The 20388-nt window shown below is 37.0% G+C and overlaps 1 protein-coding gene across 4 annotated transcripts in view; it reads right to left on the minus strand.

Moving 5' to 3' along the window:
• Window positions 1-20388, minus strand: part of MAP3K7 (mitogen-activated protein kinase kinase kinase 7) — a 66288-nt gene that overhangs the window by 17417 nt on the left and 28483 nt on the right. For 2 of the 4 annotated variants that reach the window (XM_040983787.1, XM_040983785.1), the window contains exons 10-13: window positions 18429-18559; window positions 17649-17778; window positions 15436-15516; window positions 8830-8894 (exon numbers count right to left, since the gene is read on the minus strand). In XM_040983787.1, coding sequence (XP_040839721.1) covers window positions 8830-8894; window positions 15436-15516; window positions 17649-17778; window positions 18429-18559 — 407 coding nt within the window. The remainder of the gene's footprint in view (window positions 1-8829; window positions 8895-15435; window positions 15517-17648; window positions 17779-18428; window positions 18560-20388) is intronic. The other 2 variants (XM_040983788.1, XM_040983786.1) reach the window with 1 other exon arrangement.

Genomic DNA, 20388 nt, shown 5'->3' on the forward strand with positions numbered 1-20388 from the left:
GTTCTTCCTTCATGCTACTTTCACAAAGGTGTCTGGCTTATCACGTTATTCAATTTTGCTTTTCTCTCTCCTTCTTGCTATTATCTCCCCACTGTGAAAGGCTTGACTTCATGTTTCCTTCAGTATTATTGGTCATTTCTGCCACTTCTCCAGTTCTCTGCACATAAAACCAGGCCCTGTTTGAGGAAGGAGTGTGACTGGCACTGTACCAAAAATAAAAATGTTCATTTGCTAGTTAGGGGGTCAGTTCCGGGATTCTCTGATGTTGAAGTCTTTCCTTCCAGGTTTCCCGCACCCATCCATATTCTCTCCTCTTAAAGTTCCATGTGTCATTTCCCTCCTGATTTTTAGTTTAGATCCCATCTTAATTCAAGTCTAATACGGTGTAGGTCCCAGAGCATGTATCAAACAGATGTACACAAATTGTCAATTTTATAAGGTAAAATATTAGCAATCTCATATTGTCCAGCTAACACTCTGGAGACCTGGGTTTCACAGTTTCAGTGCTGCCACTTACGGCTCTGGGAACTTGTGTAAGTATTTGAGCTTCCATAGTTTTAGGTTTCTCATTTATGAAGTGCGGTTGAGAAGAAATAGTAAAAGGAAAGAAACCAGGCCTTGGAGACAAGTCAGTGCATAGTTTCGAGTTTCCTCTCTGCCTTTCTGAGTTGTGCAGCTTTAGTTATTAAACCTCTGAGACTCAAGAGTAAAGTAAGAACAGTACTGCCTACCTCATTAAGCTGTAAAAATGCAGCAAAATGATGTACATTAAGTGTGTTAGCGCAATAAAAATGCTAACTAAATGCTGAGTAAGTAAAGGCTGCAAATACAAGATGGGAATATATGATTAGGCCGGTAGTACTTAGCAAGTCCCTGTCTAGCTCCAAATGACAGTTCTTTTTAAAGTATGCTAGTATACTAACCCCTCTGCTTTGAATGTCAGCTACATTTATAGTCAGTTTCTACATAAACATTAAACTTGAAAGGGACATGCTTTAAGCTACTTTCAGTTTTTATTCCTCAAAACCACTGTAATTTCTTAAGGACAGAGCCTATATCCTCATGGTTTAGGACAACTGCTGAATACTCAATAACCTTATCATAAACACTCACTGAATAAAGTAATAACACAAGCTGTTGGCTAATGCTATGCTTATTTACCATTGATTGGTACCCAAAACACACACAACCTGTGTGGGAGTAATTCTTACTTTTATAGCACTGTCATAATTGGAAACGTATAGATATTACGAAATTATTCCTGAGCCTTTTAATCTTCTCTGATTGAATGCATGTCTTGATGATTTAAGAATTTTTTTCCTCATAATCATAATCTCTAATGCAAAACAAGAGAAAATTTTCTTCTAAAGTGGTGACAGATTAGAGGGTTTCAGAGTCACTGCAATTTTACATTAATGCTTTAATATTTTAAAGGGAAAAATACATGAGATTGTGACATTTAGAAATCAGTACTGGGCCGGTGTGATGGCGCAGTGGTTAAGGTCCTCGCCTTGCATGCCCGGGATCCCATATGGGCACCGGTTCTAACCCCAGCAGCCCCGCTTTCCATCCAGCTCCCTGCCTGTGGCCTGGGGAAGCAGTCAAGGACAGCCCAAAGCTTTGGGAACCTGCACCCGCGTGAGAGACCCAGAAGAGGCTCCTGGCTTCGGACCGGCACAGCATCAGCCGTTGCGGGAGTGAATCATGGGACGGAAGATCTTCCTCTCTGTCTCTCCTCTCTGTATATCCGCCTTTCCAATAAAAATAAAAAATAAATCTTTAAATTAAAAAAAAAAATCAGTACTAATTATTAGAAATAGAAGATACAAGAATTAGTTTTTTAAACATAATGGATTTGATGTGGCCAAAAAAGAGGCCACTGAACATTTGTAATATTAAAATGAGTAAGCCAATTTGAACTTAATATGCATCACAGTACTCCTTAGGCTTAATTCTTTCCCAAGAAAACTCTTGGCTTTGCATTATTTCTTTTCACTCTACTTCCCAAGAAACTGTTCGTACTCCATGTGCATGCTCCTTTGTCACACCTGTGATCTGCTACAGCTATCAAACTAAGAAATGAGGCAGTTTCAGCTTAAGTTTCAAAACTGCTCTTTCTCTAAATCAGTAAGAAAATCTATAACGTAAATTGGAATTCATAAGGTAGCTAAGTATGTCTATACATGACATGAATCACAATTTAGTTTAATCTGCTTGTATGAAAAAAACTAAAGAAATATTTAAAGCCACGACTTTTTCAATGTATGAAAAATACAGAGGACAAACAAAAGGAAAGCTGACATTTGACAATTTAAAAATTTTAAACCAGTCTGCAGCTAAAATTACATTACTTCTTGTAACTAACTTTAGAAGAAATATTGTTTTATAACAGTTTTTGTTTTTAAATGATTGGTAAAATTCTGACGGCCACAAATACTCTCCAACTATTAACTCCTGTAAGTTGCTCCTTCCTTCAAGGCATTTCCAGTTACTTTATTCAATTTCCAAAGTTCAAAATTTAAGAGATATAAGAAAACTTACCGCAGAATTGGATATGAAAGTGGTTATGGGAGTCTAGAAATGCCACACAGCAAGCTAAGACAGCAAGAGTCCTAAGCCAAATTTAAACCACAGGGGCAAATTACCATCAGTAGACATGAACCAGAATTGGCCTTTGCCCAGAACTTTATCTCTATATTTATAAAAAGGAATTGGGAGTTATTTTACAGACAGAAATAAAGCATAGCTTTTTATGTCTCACCTGCAAGACTGGGAAAATATTTTCTTAAGTCAAGAACTAATGCCTAGTGCTACTATTTAGACTGACATTTAAAAGCTATTTTAAACCCTAAGAAATCTTAGTTGCTACAATTACACATGAATAAAGCAGAGACTAAGTGCTGATTTATATCACACTCTAGCTGAAGTAATATTTCAATAATATCTTCTAAAAATACAAGCTGGTAATGGGTGCTTTTTTCATTTGGTTAGTCACAAATAATTCAACTGAATCTATAACAAGGCAACAAGGCATAGCAAAAACATTCTTTTTAAAAGATATAGGTGCAATCTAATTTAGGTTCAACTATGGTTCTTTATGTGGAAATTTTAGATGTTTATTATTCTTACATGGTTTTTAAATTGCCCAGTAGAAAGGCATACTATGAGACAATAATTATGGGGAACTATTATGTTTGATTTAGAGTTTTAACAGAAAAATTCATACTAAAGGAGGTTCAACCTGAAGAGTATAACAAATCATGAGCCTTACATAAGTAAGAAGGGGTGTGTTTACCCTCATGGTTAAGATGCTGGTTAAGACAACTGTGTCTCACACTGGAGTGTCTGGGTTCAATTCCCAGCTCCCGCACTGGAGTCCAGCTTCCTCCGGTGCAAACGTGGAAGGCAGCAAATCATGGCTCCAGGAGGTGTGTCCCTGCCACCCAAGCAGGAGACCCAGACTGAGTTACTGGTCCTGAACTCCTACCCAGCACAGTCCTAGCTGCTGTGGGTGTCTGGGAAGGGAATCGGCAACTGGAAACTGATTGTCTGTCGGTTTCTGTCTCAAATAAATTTAAAACGACATCAACAAAATAAAAACTTATAGTAAATAAATCTCAGCATGTAAAATAAAACTTTTCAAAAAAATGTTTTTTTGAAAGGCAGAATTACACACACACATCCCCATCTGCTGCCTCACCACTTCATGGCTACATTGGTCAGGGCTGGGCCAGACCAAACCCAGGAGCCAGGAGCTTTATCTGGGTCTCCCATGTGAGTGACCAGGGTGGTCCATCTTCTGCTGCTTTCTCTGATGCATTAGCAGGGAGCTGAATCAGAAATGTGGCAGCTGGGACTCCAACCAGTGCTCATATGGGATGTCAGCATGTCAGCAGCTTATAACTGGCTACGCTACACTGCTGGCCCCAAGATAAAGGACCAAATTTTAAGGCAAAACTTTTCACATCCCAAATCACACTATTTCTTACAAAGCACAGACTGTCACTGAGTTTTACCTTCTTTTCTAAGCGCTATTATTATTTTATGTTTCATTATCATGAGAGCCAAGAAACAGTTCCAAGAACCCTAGGAGGCACATTACAGTGGGGTGGGGGGTGTCACACAATCTAAGTTAGGATCTAGTATCTGTCTGGTACTTTCATATGTGATAACAACCCCAAGGGCCAGGTATTTATCATTTATAAACAAGGTTGCTAAAGCTTAGGGAAAAAAACAACTTGCCCAAAGTCACATATTTGACTAATATAGGTAGATCCTAATGTTTCCTAAAAATGAAATGTGTCCAGCATTCAAAATAAACAGAACTCCATCACCATGCAGTTGTGATTTTTACTCATTGCAGTCCTCCAAGAGAAATCCTGAATGCAAACTTATGTTGGATACAACTCAAAGTATATGCAGGCACACATGAAAGTATAATTGTAGTACAACACAGAAAGGCTCCCCTCATCTATAAAAAATAAATCTGTGTGGTTGTCTGTAGAAATTTGTTAGAATAAATATTTAGTATTGGTTTTGTTGAAAAATGAACTCACACTCACTGACAATATTTACATGAAACACAGAATAACAAGAGAAGGAGAGATAAAGATCTTTCACCACTGGTTCACTCCTCAAATGGTTACAGGAGCCTGGAAGACAACTCTGGACTCCCAAGGAAGTGGCAGGGCGTTCGACTGCTTTCCCACACAGTGTGCTGGATGGGGAGTGGAGCAGTCTAGACTTGAATCAGAGCTTACAGGGATGCCAGCATTGCAGATGGTGGCTTCATTAGCTGCTGCACAAAACTGGACCCCAGTGAAAAATATTTAAAATAGAAATGATTACATATAGAGACAACCAGAAGTCAAAACATTTAAAGTTTGCTAGGATTACATTAGCACAAATTACATTTTCTTTATACTCAAAACCTAATGATAGGAACCAACCTGCAAAAGAAAACATACAAAGCACCCACTAAAAAGAATTAAGACTGAGATAATGGGGGCAGGGTGTTTGGCCTAGCAGTTATGATGCTGGTGAAGTTGCCAGTGTCCTAAATTAAAGTATCTGGGTTAACAGCCAACTCCAGCTCCTGAATCCAGCTTCCTGCTAACACATACCCTGGGAGTCAGTGCTCATGCCTGCAAGTGATGAAGTTTCTGACACACATTTGAGAACCCAGGATGGCCAACCCAGCTGTAGCAAGGTTATGGAGAATGACCTAGAGATAGAAGCTCTGGTGCTTTTCCAACTTTCAAATAAATGAGATTTACAGGATTTATATAAGAGCCTGCTTAGCAAAAAGAGTATACCAAATACTAGCTATTCTGTAATTGCACACCTGCTACAAAAGAAAAAGGTAAATCTGATCTGCTCAAATTAGCCCCTTAGGGAATGGGCTTTATTGGTACTTTCAGTGTCCACTTGCCAAAGACTAAGAGGAACACACTTGTAATGGAGTTGTGCTTATTTGTTGCAGCAAAGAAAGATCCCGTGGGGCCCAGGGCAGTGGCCCAGTAAAAGGGTTTTATAAATAAACTATTATAGAATTTGGGCTTCACCTGAATGATTTTGCAGAAGGCTCTAACAAAGGAAGGGTTCATTCTAGACTGGCTGCTCTCAATGACAGTGGTACTTCAACCGGGGGCATGGCAGATAAGAATGAAGGTAAACCTTGCAATGGGTTAAGAAGGAACAGTTACATATTTGAGCCAAGAGAAGGCAATAGTTGGTATTTTTTACAAGATGCCTGGTAACACTGGTTTTTGTGTTTAGACAACATGATAAAATGGTCTTGTTCAGTTTTATTTTAACATTATCTTCGAATAATCTTGTCTGATATGAGTGTTTTAGAAGACTGTTTATGTCCAATGGGGCAATAACTGAGCTTAGCTTTGACAGTTAGAACAGATTCTGACAGTACTGAGGTCTCAGTGTCGGGTCACTTTGTGGATGCCAGATGCTGCTTTTTTTCACCTCTAGGATATTTGGTTTACTTAAAATAGTCCATACATCCCCTGAATTAATGAAAGAACATGCTTACAATTTGAGCTGTACAATGTGAGAACATACTTGTTCATACTTACATTTCCATTTTGCTTTTAGTTAAGAAGCTTGCTTTATCCACTCTCTCAATGGAAATGGCAATATAAAAACAACTGGTTTAATCTCAGTTCATGGATGGAAAATACAAGAGATTTTATTGATATATGCTTCAATTCATTTTCCCCCGTGAGACATAACGTTAAGCTCTCTTGGCCTTTGATGATTGTTTTAGGTGAGCCATATTTTTTCCCTTCATGCTATCAATTTCCATGGTTGAGAAAAATAAGATAAAACAACACAGAACAAAAATTCTGAGCCATCTGTCTCATCACTGCTTAGCCAGACTTTAGAATACCTTCTAGTTTTAGAAATCTACATTGTGAACACTTTTCTTTATCAAATAATGAATTTATCTTCCTGAGTAATGAAAATGTGTTTATTAGCTCTGTGTGGAATTCAGCCTGCTTCTCTAAATGCATGGTGTGGATTCAGTCTTCTTCCCTGGACAGTTCCTGTGTTCTCTGTTGTAGTTAACAGGGCTGGGAACAGTGACAGTAACCTGGACATGACACATTTTAAGGTTATAATGCTTGAAGTGGATCTATTTTTAAAAATGGCTGGGGTTGGGTTCAGAGCAGTAGCCTAGTGATTAAATCCTCAACTTGCATGCCAAGGATCCCATATGGGCGCAGGTTCGTGTTCCAGCTGCTCCACTTCCCGTCCAGCTTCCTGCTTGTGGCATGGGAAAGCATTAGAGGATGGTCTAAATTCTTGGGACCCTGCACCCACATGAGAGACTCGGAAGAAGCTCCTTGCTCCTGGATTTGGATAGTCTCAGCTGTTGTGGCCACTTGAGAGTGATCACGTGGGTGGAACATCTTTATCTCTGTTTCTCCTTCTCTCTGTAAATCTGATTTGCAATAAAAATAATCTTAAAAAAAGTGGCTGAGGTTGGCCTGTGGCACAATAAGCCACAGAATGCAATGGTGGCATTCTACATGAGTGCCACTTTAAGTCTTGGCTGTTTTACTTCCCATCCAACTCCTTGTTAATGTGCCTGGGAAAGCACCGAAAGCTGGCCATAGTTTCTGCCACCCATCATGGGGGAACTATTGGAAGTTCCATCCTTGCACAGCACTGAGTGTTTTGGCCATTTGGTGAGTGAACTAGAGGATGGAAGCGATTGTTCTATCTCTCCTTGTTTCATAACTTCATTTTTCAAATAAATAAGCTTTAAAAACAAACAAACAAACAAACCTGCTACTCCAATGGCTGCAACTCAATTATTTTGGAACAAGTTTTGGTGCTATGTTAAACTCTCCGCAGTCCCAATCTTTTGCAATAGTCTAATTTGTGCAATCATCCCCTCTCCCTGTGCCTTTAACTATTTGAAAGCATTATCAATAAAAGGGATAAGAAATCTAATTCCGAGTTAAACAGAACTTGTGAGGAAACAAGGTATGCTTGACCTGAGGACCACTCCTGATATACAGCAAGGATTTTAGTACTCTGCAGCACACCTGACATGTCTCAGGGGGCAGCTTCTCATTTCTAGTCAAAGGGAGAACACTTGGCTAGAGGTTCTCATAAGTGGAATATCAATGGTGATAGTAAACAGACAGAGGGCTGAGCTCGTTAAGCCTCTAAAGAATCAAACAGTTACTAGATGGGCTAACTAAAATCTAAATATTTCAGAAAGAGAACATGGGGGACTTGACGAAAATGTTCGGGGACCTCACAAAAAGTGATATTAAACAGGTGAAATCAAGATTATAGTAACTAAAATCACTAATATTACAGTAACAGAAATATATTTAAGTATGTGTACATATAAAAGAGATCTGTCACTTTCATCAAGTGATTTTTGCTATAAAGCACGTTCAAAACTTAGTTAATGACTGCAGAGAATCCTGAAAATTTATTCTACAAAAGTGAAGAATATCTTTCTAGGATTTAAAGTACTAGTAGAGATGATGGCATATTGTACTCATAAAATTTATTTCAGCACAACTGAAAACAAGATGAAAACACAATATCTCATAAGGATTCCTAATTCATTTTACAGAATATGATCTATGTTATGTTTTGTCACGTGTATTAATTTCAGACTAGATTACTTTTAAACATCTGATTGGCTGACACTATATACTAGTCAGTAATGGCTTCCATAACAATACTCTCTGCATCACTTACAAATAAAACAGTAACAGATAGTGACAGTTTTAGAAGAGCATTAAGAACAACAAAGAATAAAAATCTTCACTGGGGCAAGAGCCATGCTAAGTTATTTCCTCAAGAAAAAGTCACAAAAACATAAATCCAGCAGAGATGCCAGATTAAAGGATGCAAGAGATCTTTAGGTATGCCAGCGTCCTGTGTGACAGAGGAGTGGGACCTTACTGGGAACTATTTATGCTCCTCATTAATAAAAAGCAGACAACATCACTGATTCATGTAGAGGACAATCATAATGACAAATGATTACCTTACAGAGTTGAATATTTCCTTATTAGATACATGCAAAACCCACATAACAAATACACAGCACTGCTAAACAACTTTCTTCCCTATACAATTTAAACCTACTTGTAGAAATTACGTTTCAAATTAAATAAACAATTTATGCTATTTTCCTCTAAGTACTTAGGTTTAGTACCAATGAACTTCTGTATCACAATTTTAGGCCAATTAAAACTTTTTTTGAAAAGCACATCAGAGCAAATTCTTGATGTCTGTTTATCATAATTCTTCAAAGACAGGAATTTGAATGCTAAATCTTACCTGACCAGGTTCTGTTCCAGTAATAGTCAAGTCTTGGATCGATCTACGTCTTGGTTGTCCGTTGCCTTTTGAGAAATTAAGAAAAACCAAATGCTGAAATATACTGAAACAGATAATTAAGGTGTAATTGCTACAGAAGGAAGTTGGAATTTGTTGCTTCTTGGACCTACACAAAATGTTTGTGAGAAAAAGAACAAGTAAGCTTGTTGAGAAAGAGAGGACCAAGGAAGGACAGGAAGCGTAACAGCTGCAGTGTTTTAACTCAAAAGTTGCTGCTCTATGATGGAGTATGTCCTAATACAGTCACTCCTACCACATGAATAGCTGCTGAACTCCGTTCCACCATCTTCTGTCATGTGTTTAAATAGACAAATGCTTGGGGGCTGGGGCTGATGACGGCATCTATTTCAGGAGCCTTACGTTAGTTTTCACAGCAAGACAGCTAGCAGGTTGTAAGACACAACTGGACTTCAACTGGCAGCAATACCTTGCTTCAGGACCTAACTGGATGCTCAGGCTTAAATTTATCACATCAAGTCATACTTACTGGATTTCATTCGCTTTTACAGAATCTGGTAATTTTTATTATTTGTGAATAATAATGCTATAAATTTCCTGCTGGAGAGGAATGACTGTCATTATTTTCTCAAATACAGCTTGTTGAAATGGGCTATTGTGTTAGTTCTACTTTAGAAACTTTTATACTAATGATAATTCAATAAAAATTCATTTAGCAAAGAATTCTAAGCATCAATTTTCAATAAAACATAATGAATTAAGTAGCCTCACTCAGCACTTTTTTGGGAATAGGGTTCTTTACACAGTATCTGCTAAGATGAGAAATCAGCTGTGTAAAAGGAAGCACCAAAATACCCTGAGTAACAGCTGACAAAATATTCTAAATTCTCTCAGCTTACAGTTAACTAGATTATGTAAGTTCTCAGCTAGTGGGCAGCATTGAGAATGTGTCATCTGATAGTGTGATCCAAGTAGCAGACACAGTAATTCTTTACAATTTTAGATTTCTATAATCCTGAGTATGTGTGAGTGCACACACAAAAACACATACATTTTATTTTAAACCAATCAATTAATATCATTTAGCATGTTAATCCATGTGATTCTAACATTATTTTGCACACAAACTACAAAGGTATAAATCAAATAAGAATTTTAATACATAAAAGGTATGGTACATAAAAACTCAAACTTATAATCGCCCCTCAAAGTTTAGGTTATCATCATTTTTTTCCATTATAGGCTATGTTTTTTGCATAATCTGAATGCAAATTTACTTAAAATTTCATTTTATTCCACAAAGTTAGAAACTAAAAGAACCACACATTCACTGAATCATACACAAGGTGTTTTTGTGAATATTTTCAAATATCATTGCTTACCAAGTACAAAAAAGACCCCCATCACCATGACTAAGGAGCAATTTTAGGGGACATTTCATTCAACACACTCATTCTAAAATTAGAAGAGATGAGACAGGCTTGTAAAAGTGTCTGGAATTCTCTTTTCAGATTAGAAACATTTGTGAATATGAGGAACCACCCTGCACAAGTGCTCTAAACCATTACATCACCATTCCAACAAAACTAGGTGGAGCGTAGGAGCACAGCCATGTGAAAACTTTTAAGTTGACAGGGTAAAGAAGAGCTGATTGCTAATGCCACAAAATGAGACATATCCAAGCGTGAGTTAAGGCAAGCAATATCGAGCAATGCATTTTAATTGGCACAACCATAGCAGAAACCATCCAAACAGTTCAGACAAAGCAAAAAAAGAAAAAAAAATCAACGAATACTTGTTGCTCCAATATTAATTTAGAATTGATTTAGAAATATGAATGCAAACAAAAAAATCAATTTCTGTTATCACAAATAAAAATTACTGGCTCAGTAAATTTGGATTCTAAATTTTGTATAACTGAATTCTAATTTAAAAATTCACTAACTTGACATTTTTATGGTATTCTGGAATGTGCACATCCATATTACACATAGTAAACAAAGATGTAGAAACGACAGCAACACGACCTACACACGTATCTGACGTGGAATCTGAAACCTGCTTTTGATGGCCTAAGTATTTCATTCTATAAGGAATCCTGTTTCAGAATGACTCTTTTAAGTAAACATAACAAAAGGAATTCATCTCCCACCTCTCCTCTATCAAAAAAAAATTAAGAAGCTAAGAACAGAAGCTAGAAGACAATTTGATGCTTTTTATAGTAAGAACAGAAAAAAGATCACTTATGTTGTTTAAAAAAGCTGCTCTTTTACATCTAACTGATTATCTGAGCTGCCTTTTGAGTTACCACAGAATCCACCCAGAGATTGCTGCTGCAGGAAGCACACATCTTGATCAGTTTAAAGAAGTCGATAGCTTTACTTTCCAAGTTTCTTGGCTCTTCATTTAACAATCAACACTATATTTTCTACAGCCTCATCTTAAGCAAAATGTTGGTAATTTTGAGATTCTTAGGTTTTGAACATTAGAAATTGTGGGACACATTCTCTTAAGTAAAATGTGATTTAAAAACATGTATAACACTATACACTGTGGTATTAAATTATTTTAAAGCTAGTTTGCAATTTCAAAATATGTGTTCTTATTAAAGTCACACAAACCTGATACTCCTTTACTAGCTTAAACAAATTCCAGCTCTTTTCTTACAAAGGCCATACAAGTGGATTTTTTTGTTCCTCCGTAAAACAAACAAATTTTTTACTTTGCCTTTAGTAAATCAGCTTTATTATAGTTTGATTTTTTATTTTGTGAACTTTTTTTTTGCTAACCATATAGTAGACAGATTCCTAAATATTCATTGTACGCTGTATTAACTTTCCTATCTAACTACAAACACAGAATTTTATTGAAAGTGAGGTGTTTATACAGGGCAGAAATGGGCAAAATCTATCATACCTTCCTATGGATCTCGGTATCCCTATTGAAAGGTTTACAATTGTCTGTAACGTTAACTGTGCAAGTAGGAAATTGCCAAAAAATGAAAAGCACTTCAATGCACTGCTTATCTACAGAACATATAAGAACATTTTCAAGTGCTGAAAATGCAATCAAGGGGCAGGTGTTTGGCCTGTTGGTTAACAAGTCAGTTAAGATCCCAATGTCCCATAGCAGAGTGACTAGGCTCTGGCTCCCAATTCTAGTTTCCCACTAATGGATAGCCTGTATTCCTGGCTCCCAGCTGAGGGCTGGGCTGGGCTGCCCTGGCCCGGCTCCTGCCTTGAGTCTTATGGGCATCTGAGGTGAAGCAGAAAATGGGAATTCTCTATTTGTCTATGTCCATTTGGTTTTGTTTCCTGGACCCTCCAACTTTCCAAAAAGCAATTCACCAGTGTAATAACGTCTGAAAAAAGAAATTCAGATAATTACATGAATAAAAATTGTTCAATTACAAATTGTCCCTAATTTCCAACTCAACTAATCTTCAAGATTTATTTATTTATTTATGTAATTTAAGTATTTTCAAAAATGTACTTTCGTAAATCACATTTTAGAAATCCATATCATTTTACAATGGCAAGCATAAGTATAAATGAAGCACAGCATATTTTACATTAGAGTTGGAGATGAATGGCTCAATTAAACCTTTTACAGGTGTTTTATATATATGCACAAGCACTTTTTTCCAGTGGATTCCAAACTGTATTATAATCACAGCTGATTTCTACTAAGTGCTCTATTCACACAAGCAAGGGCTGAGGAGCACGACTGCTTATCTTCCTTGATTGCTGACCGTAAAAAAGATCTGCTTTGTTAACTACTTACTCTGCTTTTAAAGTGGAAAAGCCTGTTCCTCCTTTCTTGTAACTTATGAGCATTTTACTTGTTCATCTTTGACATGTGGATTTTTAAAAGAAACATACAATTTAGATATCTGCTAGCACCAGAAGTGGCATTATCAGAGTGTACTACAGAATCTTACAGTCATAACTTACTATTTCATCTGGGTATTTGAGATGAAGGGACGGGAAGAAACAGAAAGCAAAGTCAAGACCTGTGCTTTTACTGCCCATATTAAATGCTGGAAGAAAAATCACCAGAAAACTTAAAGCAATCCAATAATCTACCATTCAATTCCTTTTCTTTAAATAAAAGTACAACAAACTCTAATTCTTTGGCTGAAAAGATTGGATTGTGTTTGTGTGTTTTATTTGAAGTCAGAGTGAGAGAGAAACACAGAGGGAGAAATCTTGTAGGTAAGCTCACTCCCTGGATGGCCACAGCAGTCAGGGTTGGGCCAAGCCAAAGCCCAGGAGCCAAAAGATTCATCCAAATCTTCCTCTGCAGCTTTTCTAAGCCACCAGCAGTGAGCTGGACCAGAAGAGGAGCAGCTGATTCTGGAACCAGTGCCCATACGGGGTGTTAGAGTCCAGGAGGCAGCTTTACCTACTACGCCACAATATCAGCTCCAGCATTGTGCTTTAACAGAAAAAACTTAAAGCATTTATTTTCTTTTCCCATACTCTGTTCCAATGTATGAGCCTAAAATAGACTTCTAATTTGGAAAATTTGGGACCCAACTGTCCAAATCACAGGAATAAATGTTCATACTGAATAGTGCTGTAAGCCATCCAGGAGCTAGAGCTGCGTACTAAACTCAGATACTCCGATGTAAAATATGGGGTGTCTGAGCAACTGGCATCTTAACTGGTAGGCTGTACACTCTCCCCTCCACAGCATTTCATTAGCACAGCATTAAGCTTTCCTGACTCCACAAGGAATCAATGTAACAGTCTCTCCAAGTGAACATATTAGACAAAAGGAAGAATTGCTCCCTCTGGCAAAATTATTATATTATCTTTCTGACTTAAAAAAAGCAAAAATCAATGTGATCTGGACTCAGAAGATCTGGGCTGGGGTCTTGCATATGTGAGTCTGGGAAAAGCACTCGTAAGTTCATCATTTGTAGTGACTTTGATTTCTTCTGATAAAGCTGTCATTAGGTTCAGTTAAGATGATGGATCTTCAACTGCTTTGCGGGCTATGGAGTGCATCTAACCAGGGTTTCTCAGCTACAGCACCACTGACATTTTGAATTGGATAACTTTTTAATTGTAGGAGACTGTCTGGTACAAAGGTTAGTTAGCAGCACTGCTGGCTGCCCCACTATATTCCAGTAGAACTTGCCAGCTGTAAATTCTTCTTCTTGCCCAGTTATCTTGTAAGGGGGTAACTTTAAAAAGTTTCTAGAAAATTGTACTAAGAAACTACGTTGCTGCAAAAAAAAAAAAAAAAATCTGAAATTACTTGATACTATTGTTGCTAGCTATCTTGCCATATCATATTTATTAATAATGCCTACCCATAAGACCTGGACTGATTGTGGCCATCTGTCTAAATTTTCTTGATCCTTCCAACGGTTTGAGGTAACCTCAGCACATCAGCAAGTTTAAATAGTGCCACTTCTTTAGCCAGAGTACTAGTTCCTTACTACCTTTCTTCATGGAGGAAAAATGATTGCAAGTATTTGCAGACCATACTCCTAAGTAAAAATCAACCTTATTTTTTGGACAGCAATAGACAAAATTCCCAATTTGTATTTCTGTATCCTGGCTCTTAGCCATGAGATGCTCAATAATGGTGTGTTTCTTTAAAATAAACATATTATTAATGTTAGCTATTAATGCTAACTAATGCTAACTACTGTTGATTCAAAAAAAAATAATAAACAAAGACACAGTCTCCACTGACACAGTTTTCAGTTTAGTAGATGAGGCAGAATACCACAAATTATAGACAAAATATGGTATGCTGAATCTACCCAGATTACATGCATAAATGTGTGCAGAAAACACTGGATATTTCCTTATCAAAAAAATTGGGGACAGAAGTGGAAAGGCATCTATTGCAGGAAGACACATAAATGAAACTATTTGGATAATAGATTAATCAATATTGAAGCTCAAACATGCATTTCAATTTCTAATGAAAATGGTGTTTTATATTCCTCTATGAAATAAAAGTTGTTTATTAATGTGAGAGATTGAAGTACCATGTGTGAGCTAGGTACAAAAAGTATTTGGTTTGTGAGATTTTCCTGATGATACACAGAACCAGAATTGATCACATATTTTACAGGAATCTTTGGCAAGATACCCTGCAAAACAGCACACTTCACCTTTAATTTTATTTTCACTTTGTATTCTGCCCTCTAAGGTAAAGATAAAATTTATATAGCAACTCTTTTAACTTTAAATGTGCTAGCTACCAACAGAAAGAGGCAGAAATAGAAAACCTTGTGGAAGCCCCAAACTGACACACTAGGACAGGAAAGAAAGGAACCACCACCAACAAACTTCCATGGTTGCCTCCTCTTTCTGCTGGGTGCAGGGTTCTGGGTTGGTGTTGGCCCTTTTGTGAAAGGTTTACTTTCCTTTCTACTTTATCCTCATTTTTGTAGATCTGAGGATATTTTTTCAAGCTTGTTTTGGTGTAAGTGTATAGTTCACTGTCACACAAGGTATCTGTTTTCATGTCTCACAAAAATTGGAGCAAGAAGCATTTTAAAGGTACCAAGGATCATTATTGCGGTTCCACAGTTATTGGACCGACACAGGTGGTGTATGATACCTGATATGGCGATCTCAGGGACATCCAGAATGGTGCCAAATGAAGCAGTTTTACGGTGGCCCCGTTTAGGCTTGGTATAGGCTGCAAAACACATACATACAGTATACATGCAAACAAACAAATAGTAACACAGAACACGATGAACTACAAAAACACAATACTTTTCCAAGAGTCATGTTAATAACATCTCATGCAGAATGGCATGCAGAACTATCTACCTTACATCCATGCTTAGGAATAGCATGAGTAGAGAGCAAACAACTATCGATGCGAGATGTTTCACAAACTTGTTTTAATCAGCAGAGAGAAAAATAGACAAAGCTGCACAGCAGTGAGAAAGTTAAATTCCAAATGTGCTCCCAGAAACAATCTACCTAAGAAAAACACTACCCAGAAAAATCTACCTAAGTGAAACTGCTGACCTGCAATGGGAGCAGAGGAGGGAGGAAGCAAGAAGAGAGGACTTACACAAGCTGCCATTTGTTTTAATCATGCAAGTACAGAGTATGTAATCAAACAATGTGTTTCTTAAAGTAAGCTATAAAGACAAACTCAGTGATTAAAGGTGATTATTGAATCAAAGTAGACACTGTCTATGCTTTCTTATGTGTAAAAACTCATACATATTTCTAGTCAACTGAATCTGTCTGTGTGTTTCCAGTTTAGGGTATTAGAAGGAAAGGCTGTAGTGTATGAATCATTTAAAATAAGATCATTCACTGAAAAATCTGAGTTACGTAAAATTCATAGGATGTACAACTATACATAAGGAAAAAAGCAGAGAGTAATTTTTTAATGTCTGGTTATCCTTAACTTGGTGAAGTATCACTTCTATAAAAAATACTTACACATTAATACTTGACTAGAAAAAACTCATAGCAAAGATATAAAATTATTATAATACTGCCTGGTGTGAGATGACTACCAGTATTTGTAAGTCTGTCTTGAGTAACATCCCTGAAGAGTGAAGGTTCCCTGGGTATGTGAGCATGACCCTGTGGGGGCCGTGATAGCCTTCCTCCCCTCAGCGGAATGTGTAGATAGCTGACCACATTGCTCTGGCCAACGACACCTATGTGCAAGTTGTCTGGTGAGACTTCTGGGAAGGCTCCTTCAAAGAGCCTGAACATCCCTTCATCTTCCCCTTCCTATTTGATTCTTCTTGAGGCCTGAAAGGTGAAAGTGATGAATGGAAGTTTAGCAATCCATTCGGAGCATGAGGTAAACCTGAGAATGTATGCTGTACAACAGGGACTATAGCATGGAGAGACAGAGGACACCACCATAGAGATGAATCAGATGCCCCACGGTTAACACAACTCAAGTTTAAGTGTGACAGACAAAGCTTGTACCTCAATGACATAAGCCTTAACAAATTTCTATTTGTTTTATCTAACAAATTCCAGAGCTGGCTGATAAAATCAGTAACAAGATTAGTTGAATACCAAGTATATGTTTGATGGTTCATCTGGACTACAGTCTCAAGAGAGATCTACACACAATAATGATTTTTCTATTTAGGGAAAAAAAAAACAAATAAGAAAAAACAAGACCTAAAAACACAAACTTGGTTAGGTAAGTTAAAAAATACATATCCAAATACACATGGAAATACACATTAATACACATACAGTTAAAAGTCTAGAGGCAAATAAACAAAAAGGTTAATTGCTTATCTCTGAGTATGAAAATTATACAAATTTTTTTCTGGTTTATTTACAGTCCCATGTTTCCTAAAGCAGAAATGTATTAACTTTCAGTATCTGTTCCCTTCCAGCACAAGGAAAATCAAAACAACCACATCCAAAGAGATGGCTGCCAGTTTAATAACAAAATCTATAATATTATTTTTGTGCTGACTAGTTCTTCATAAAATCAAATTTATATGTTAGATTTTTCAAGATCTTATAAAATAATCATTATCTTTCAATTTATAATTAAACAAGTTAACCAAACCCTTCTAGTAGCTATTTCCACCACTGAAGATTTCATAAATTTTGTAATTAGGAAGGGCTATTTTATAAATCAGATAGTTTTACAAATCTTAATTTCCTTCTATGGAACTTGAGAAATGAATGCATAAATTGTTCCTAGAAGCTTAGAAAGTACATTATAAACTTATTTCCTTTAAAAAATTATAGAAAGACTGAGATCCTCACTGGAACAGCTAGAGCTAGCACGCCAACACAGCACTGCAGTTTTGCTCCTTTTACCTGTGGTTGCAGCAATCCTAGCTTCTATTTCCGACATGTCAGCACTCATCCTCTTGCCCTCGGACATTGGGGGCAAGCTCTCCACGCTGCTCCCCCGGGAGGCTCCCAAGCTCAAGCGTCCGGATTCACTCTGTTAAAATTATAGGTTAGTTGGGATTACTGAAATTCCTTAGATTTAGAAATCCAGGAGACCCTAGATGGAAGAAGATGGCAGGTGGCATTCCTATATGTAGATCCTGTCCTACTCTGAAAGAAGAGGGAAGTTTGCAGAAGGGAGAACAAGCTACACAGATTGCCTTTTCAAAGTGCAGTCACTGGACTGCATTGGCAGTTAAAATGCCCCAGTTAGTACTTCATCCAAATGCCTCAGGCATGATGAGTAAAATCACTCTTAAACTATTTTTAAACTAACATTGACAACAATATAATAAATTGTTTATTGGCTTAAAATAATAAATCTATAGGATATAACTCCTGTAACTGGACAGTGCTACCAAAATATCACCTCATCCCATATTTTCAACTAAGCAACTACTCATAGGGAGAGGGTTAAAAAAGTTGGCAAAGACAACAATCATAATTAGAAGGAAAACAATTTCTTTAAAAAAGAACAAACAAACAAAACAGCAGGATAATCTCATCACATCTCTGTTCTTAAGTTCATCTATTCCAGGAAGATTTAGGATTTATAAAACAGAAAATGATAAATTGTTAATTTCAGATAATATAATGTTATGCTTCAGATAAGGTTATTACAACAATTTTCCTAAGAGAACAAACCTGCTGCTTGGCTTGATTTTTTAATAATTTTGATTCTAGGCGCTTAATAGTATCATTTGTGGCAGGAAGTTGTTCCATATTAGTATCACTTTTATTACTTGTATTTGTAGAAGCAATATCCATGAATGAACCTAGGAAAGCAGAACATTTATGATTACAGATTGAGAATAATGTAAATACTTCACTCAATAATATTTAAATTAAATCTGTTCTAAACTAGTAAGACATATAGAAAAACAAGACTTTTTAAACTAATGATAGCTCAAATTTGCTGTTTAAAAACAAGATTCATTTATTTATGTGAAAGAGAGAGATCTTCCATCTGCTAGTTAATTTCCCAAATGCCAGCAAAAGCCAGAATTTGGCTTGACCAAAGTTAGGAGCCAGAAACCAATCCAGGTCCTTCACATGGGTGGCAGGGACTCAAAACAGCCATTGTATGCTACCTCCCATGTACCTTAAGCTAGACTGGACGAAGAAGCAGGACTCATCTTAGGCATCCTGATTTGGCAGCTTACCCTGTTGGACCACAACATCTGCTCTCAAATAAACCCATTTTAAACGGAACTCAAAGATAGCCGAAAAAAGGAAACGATATGCCTAAATGATCTTATTAGAATATCACTGAAGGCTCTTAATTGAGGTGGGAAAGATAACAGGAAGAATGAAATGAAGGAAGTAATCAAGAACTCACTAAGGATTGTTAAATGTGAGTTTCTATTAGATATTAAAGAGCTAGTTCCCTGGATGAGTGTGGAGTTTCAAATGGAGGAGAAAAGTAACAGCATATAAATGTTGGAAAAAGCCATGATACTGGGTGAAGTTACCAAGCAAACAGACATTAAGTCCTGGACACTTTGACACTGATAGATTGGAGAGATGAGAAGAATAACCAGCTAAGAAGCTACAAGTGGGCAGAGGAGTAAGATAAAGACCAGGCTGGTATGCTCTTTTGCAAACCAGCAAGAAAAAAGTGTCACAAGGACAAAGTAGTGATGTCAAATGCTACTGAGTCAAGTAAGATGAGAATTGCAAATTCACTTATTAAAAAGTCAGCAATACAGAGATAACTGCTAACCTTGAAAAGAATAAATCCAGAGTTGTGGTAGACTAAATCAAGTAGGTACCGGAAAAAATGGAAAGAGGGAATATTTTCAGATAATGCAAATACAGCCTAGATTTGCTCTGGGAATTGAGTGAGCAGAAAGACTATAGCTGATGATATCAGAGGGGAGAATTTCTGGGAAGGACAGATAGGATATAATATACAACCAGAAAGATTTGTGATTGACTAGGAGCTTGGATGGCTTAGTGAAAGCAAAAAAAAAAAAAAAAAGAAGAATTTAGAGTAGATGAGCACAAGTGTAGTCTGCAGACAGGATAGCAGAGTAGCTTGTGGAAACTGTCTTTTGATTACTCCAATCATCTCATAAAAATAGTAAACCAATGTTATCTGAGAGTGAGGAGATGTCGCAAGCTTGAGGAGAGGATAAGTACAAAATTAAGTCTTTTCGAAGAGAGGTGATGAAGTGAAAATGTGTCTAGCAGCAGTAAGTACATGTCTGAGGAAGAGTTAAGCATGTGCTGTCTCCAGCCATATCTAGCTGTGCCGGCACACGTAATAAGTAAAAGAAGTGCCAGTTTTAATCATGTTTAGGGTTAATGCAGGCAATTCTGAGATATGGGCTACAGGAATGAAATTATTCATAAAAGAAGATAATAGTTGACAGGGGTTAAGTGAAGGGCAGAACAGAGAAAGAAAATCAAGATGACTGACAGTCAAAAAAAAGATGTAAGGCTTGAAGCACACTTTGGAAATGCTTAGAGTTTGCAGGTAGTAGGATAAGCAAATGATGGCAGTCAAAGCCTACTCAAGTGATTTTTCATCAAAACTGAATTCAAGAAGAGCTAAGGAAGATGGGCACTTGGAGACTGACAGACATGGAAAAGCAGCAGAGAC

The sequence above is a fragment of the Ochotona curzoniae genome, unplaced genomic scaffold, assembly GCF_017591425.1.
Source record: "Ochotona curzoniae isolate NIBS_2020 unplaced genomic scaffold, NIBS_Ocur_1.0 contig_3819, whole genome shotgun sequence".
NCBI lineage: Eukaryota > Metazoa > Chordata > Mammalia > Lagomorpha > Ochotonidae > Ochotona > Ochotona curzoniae.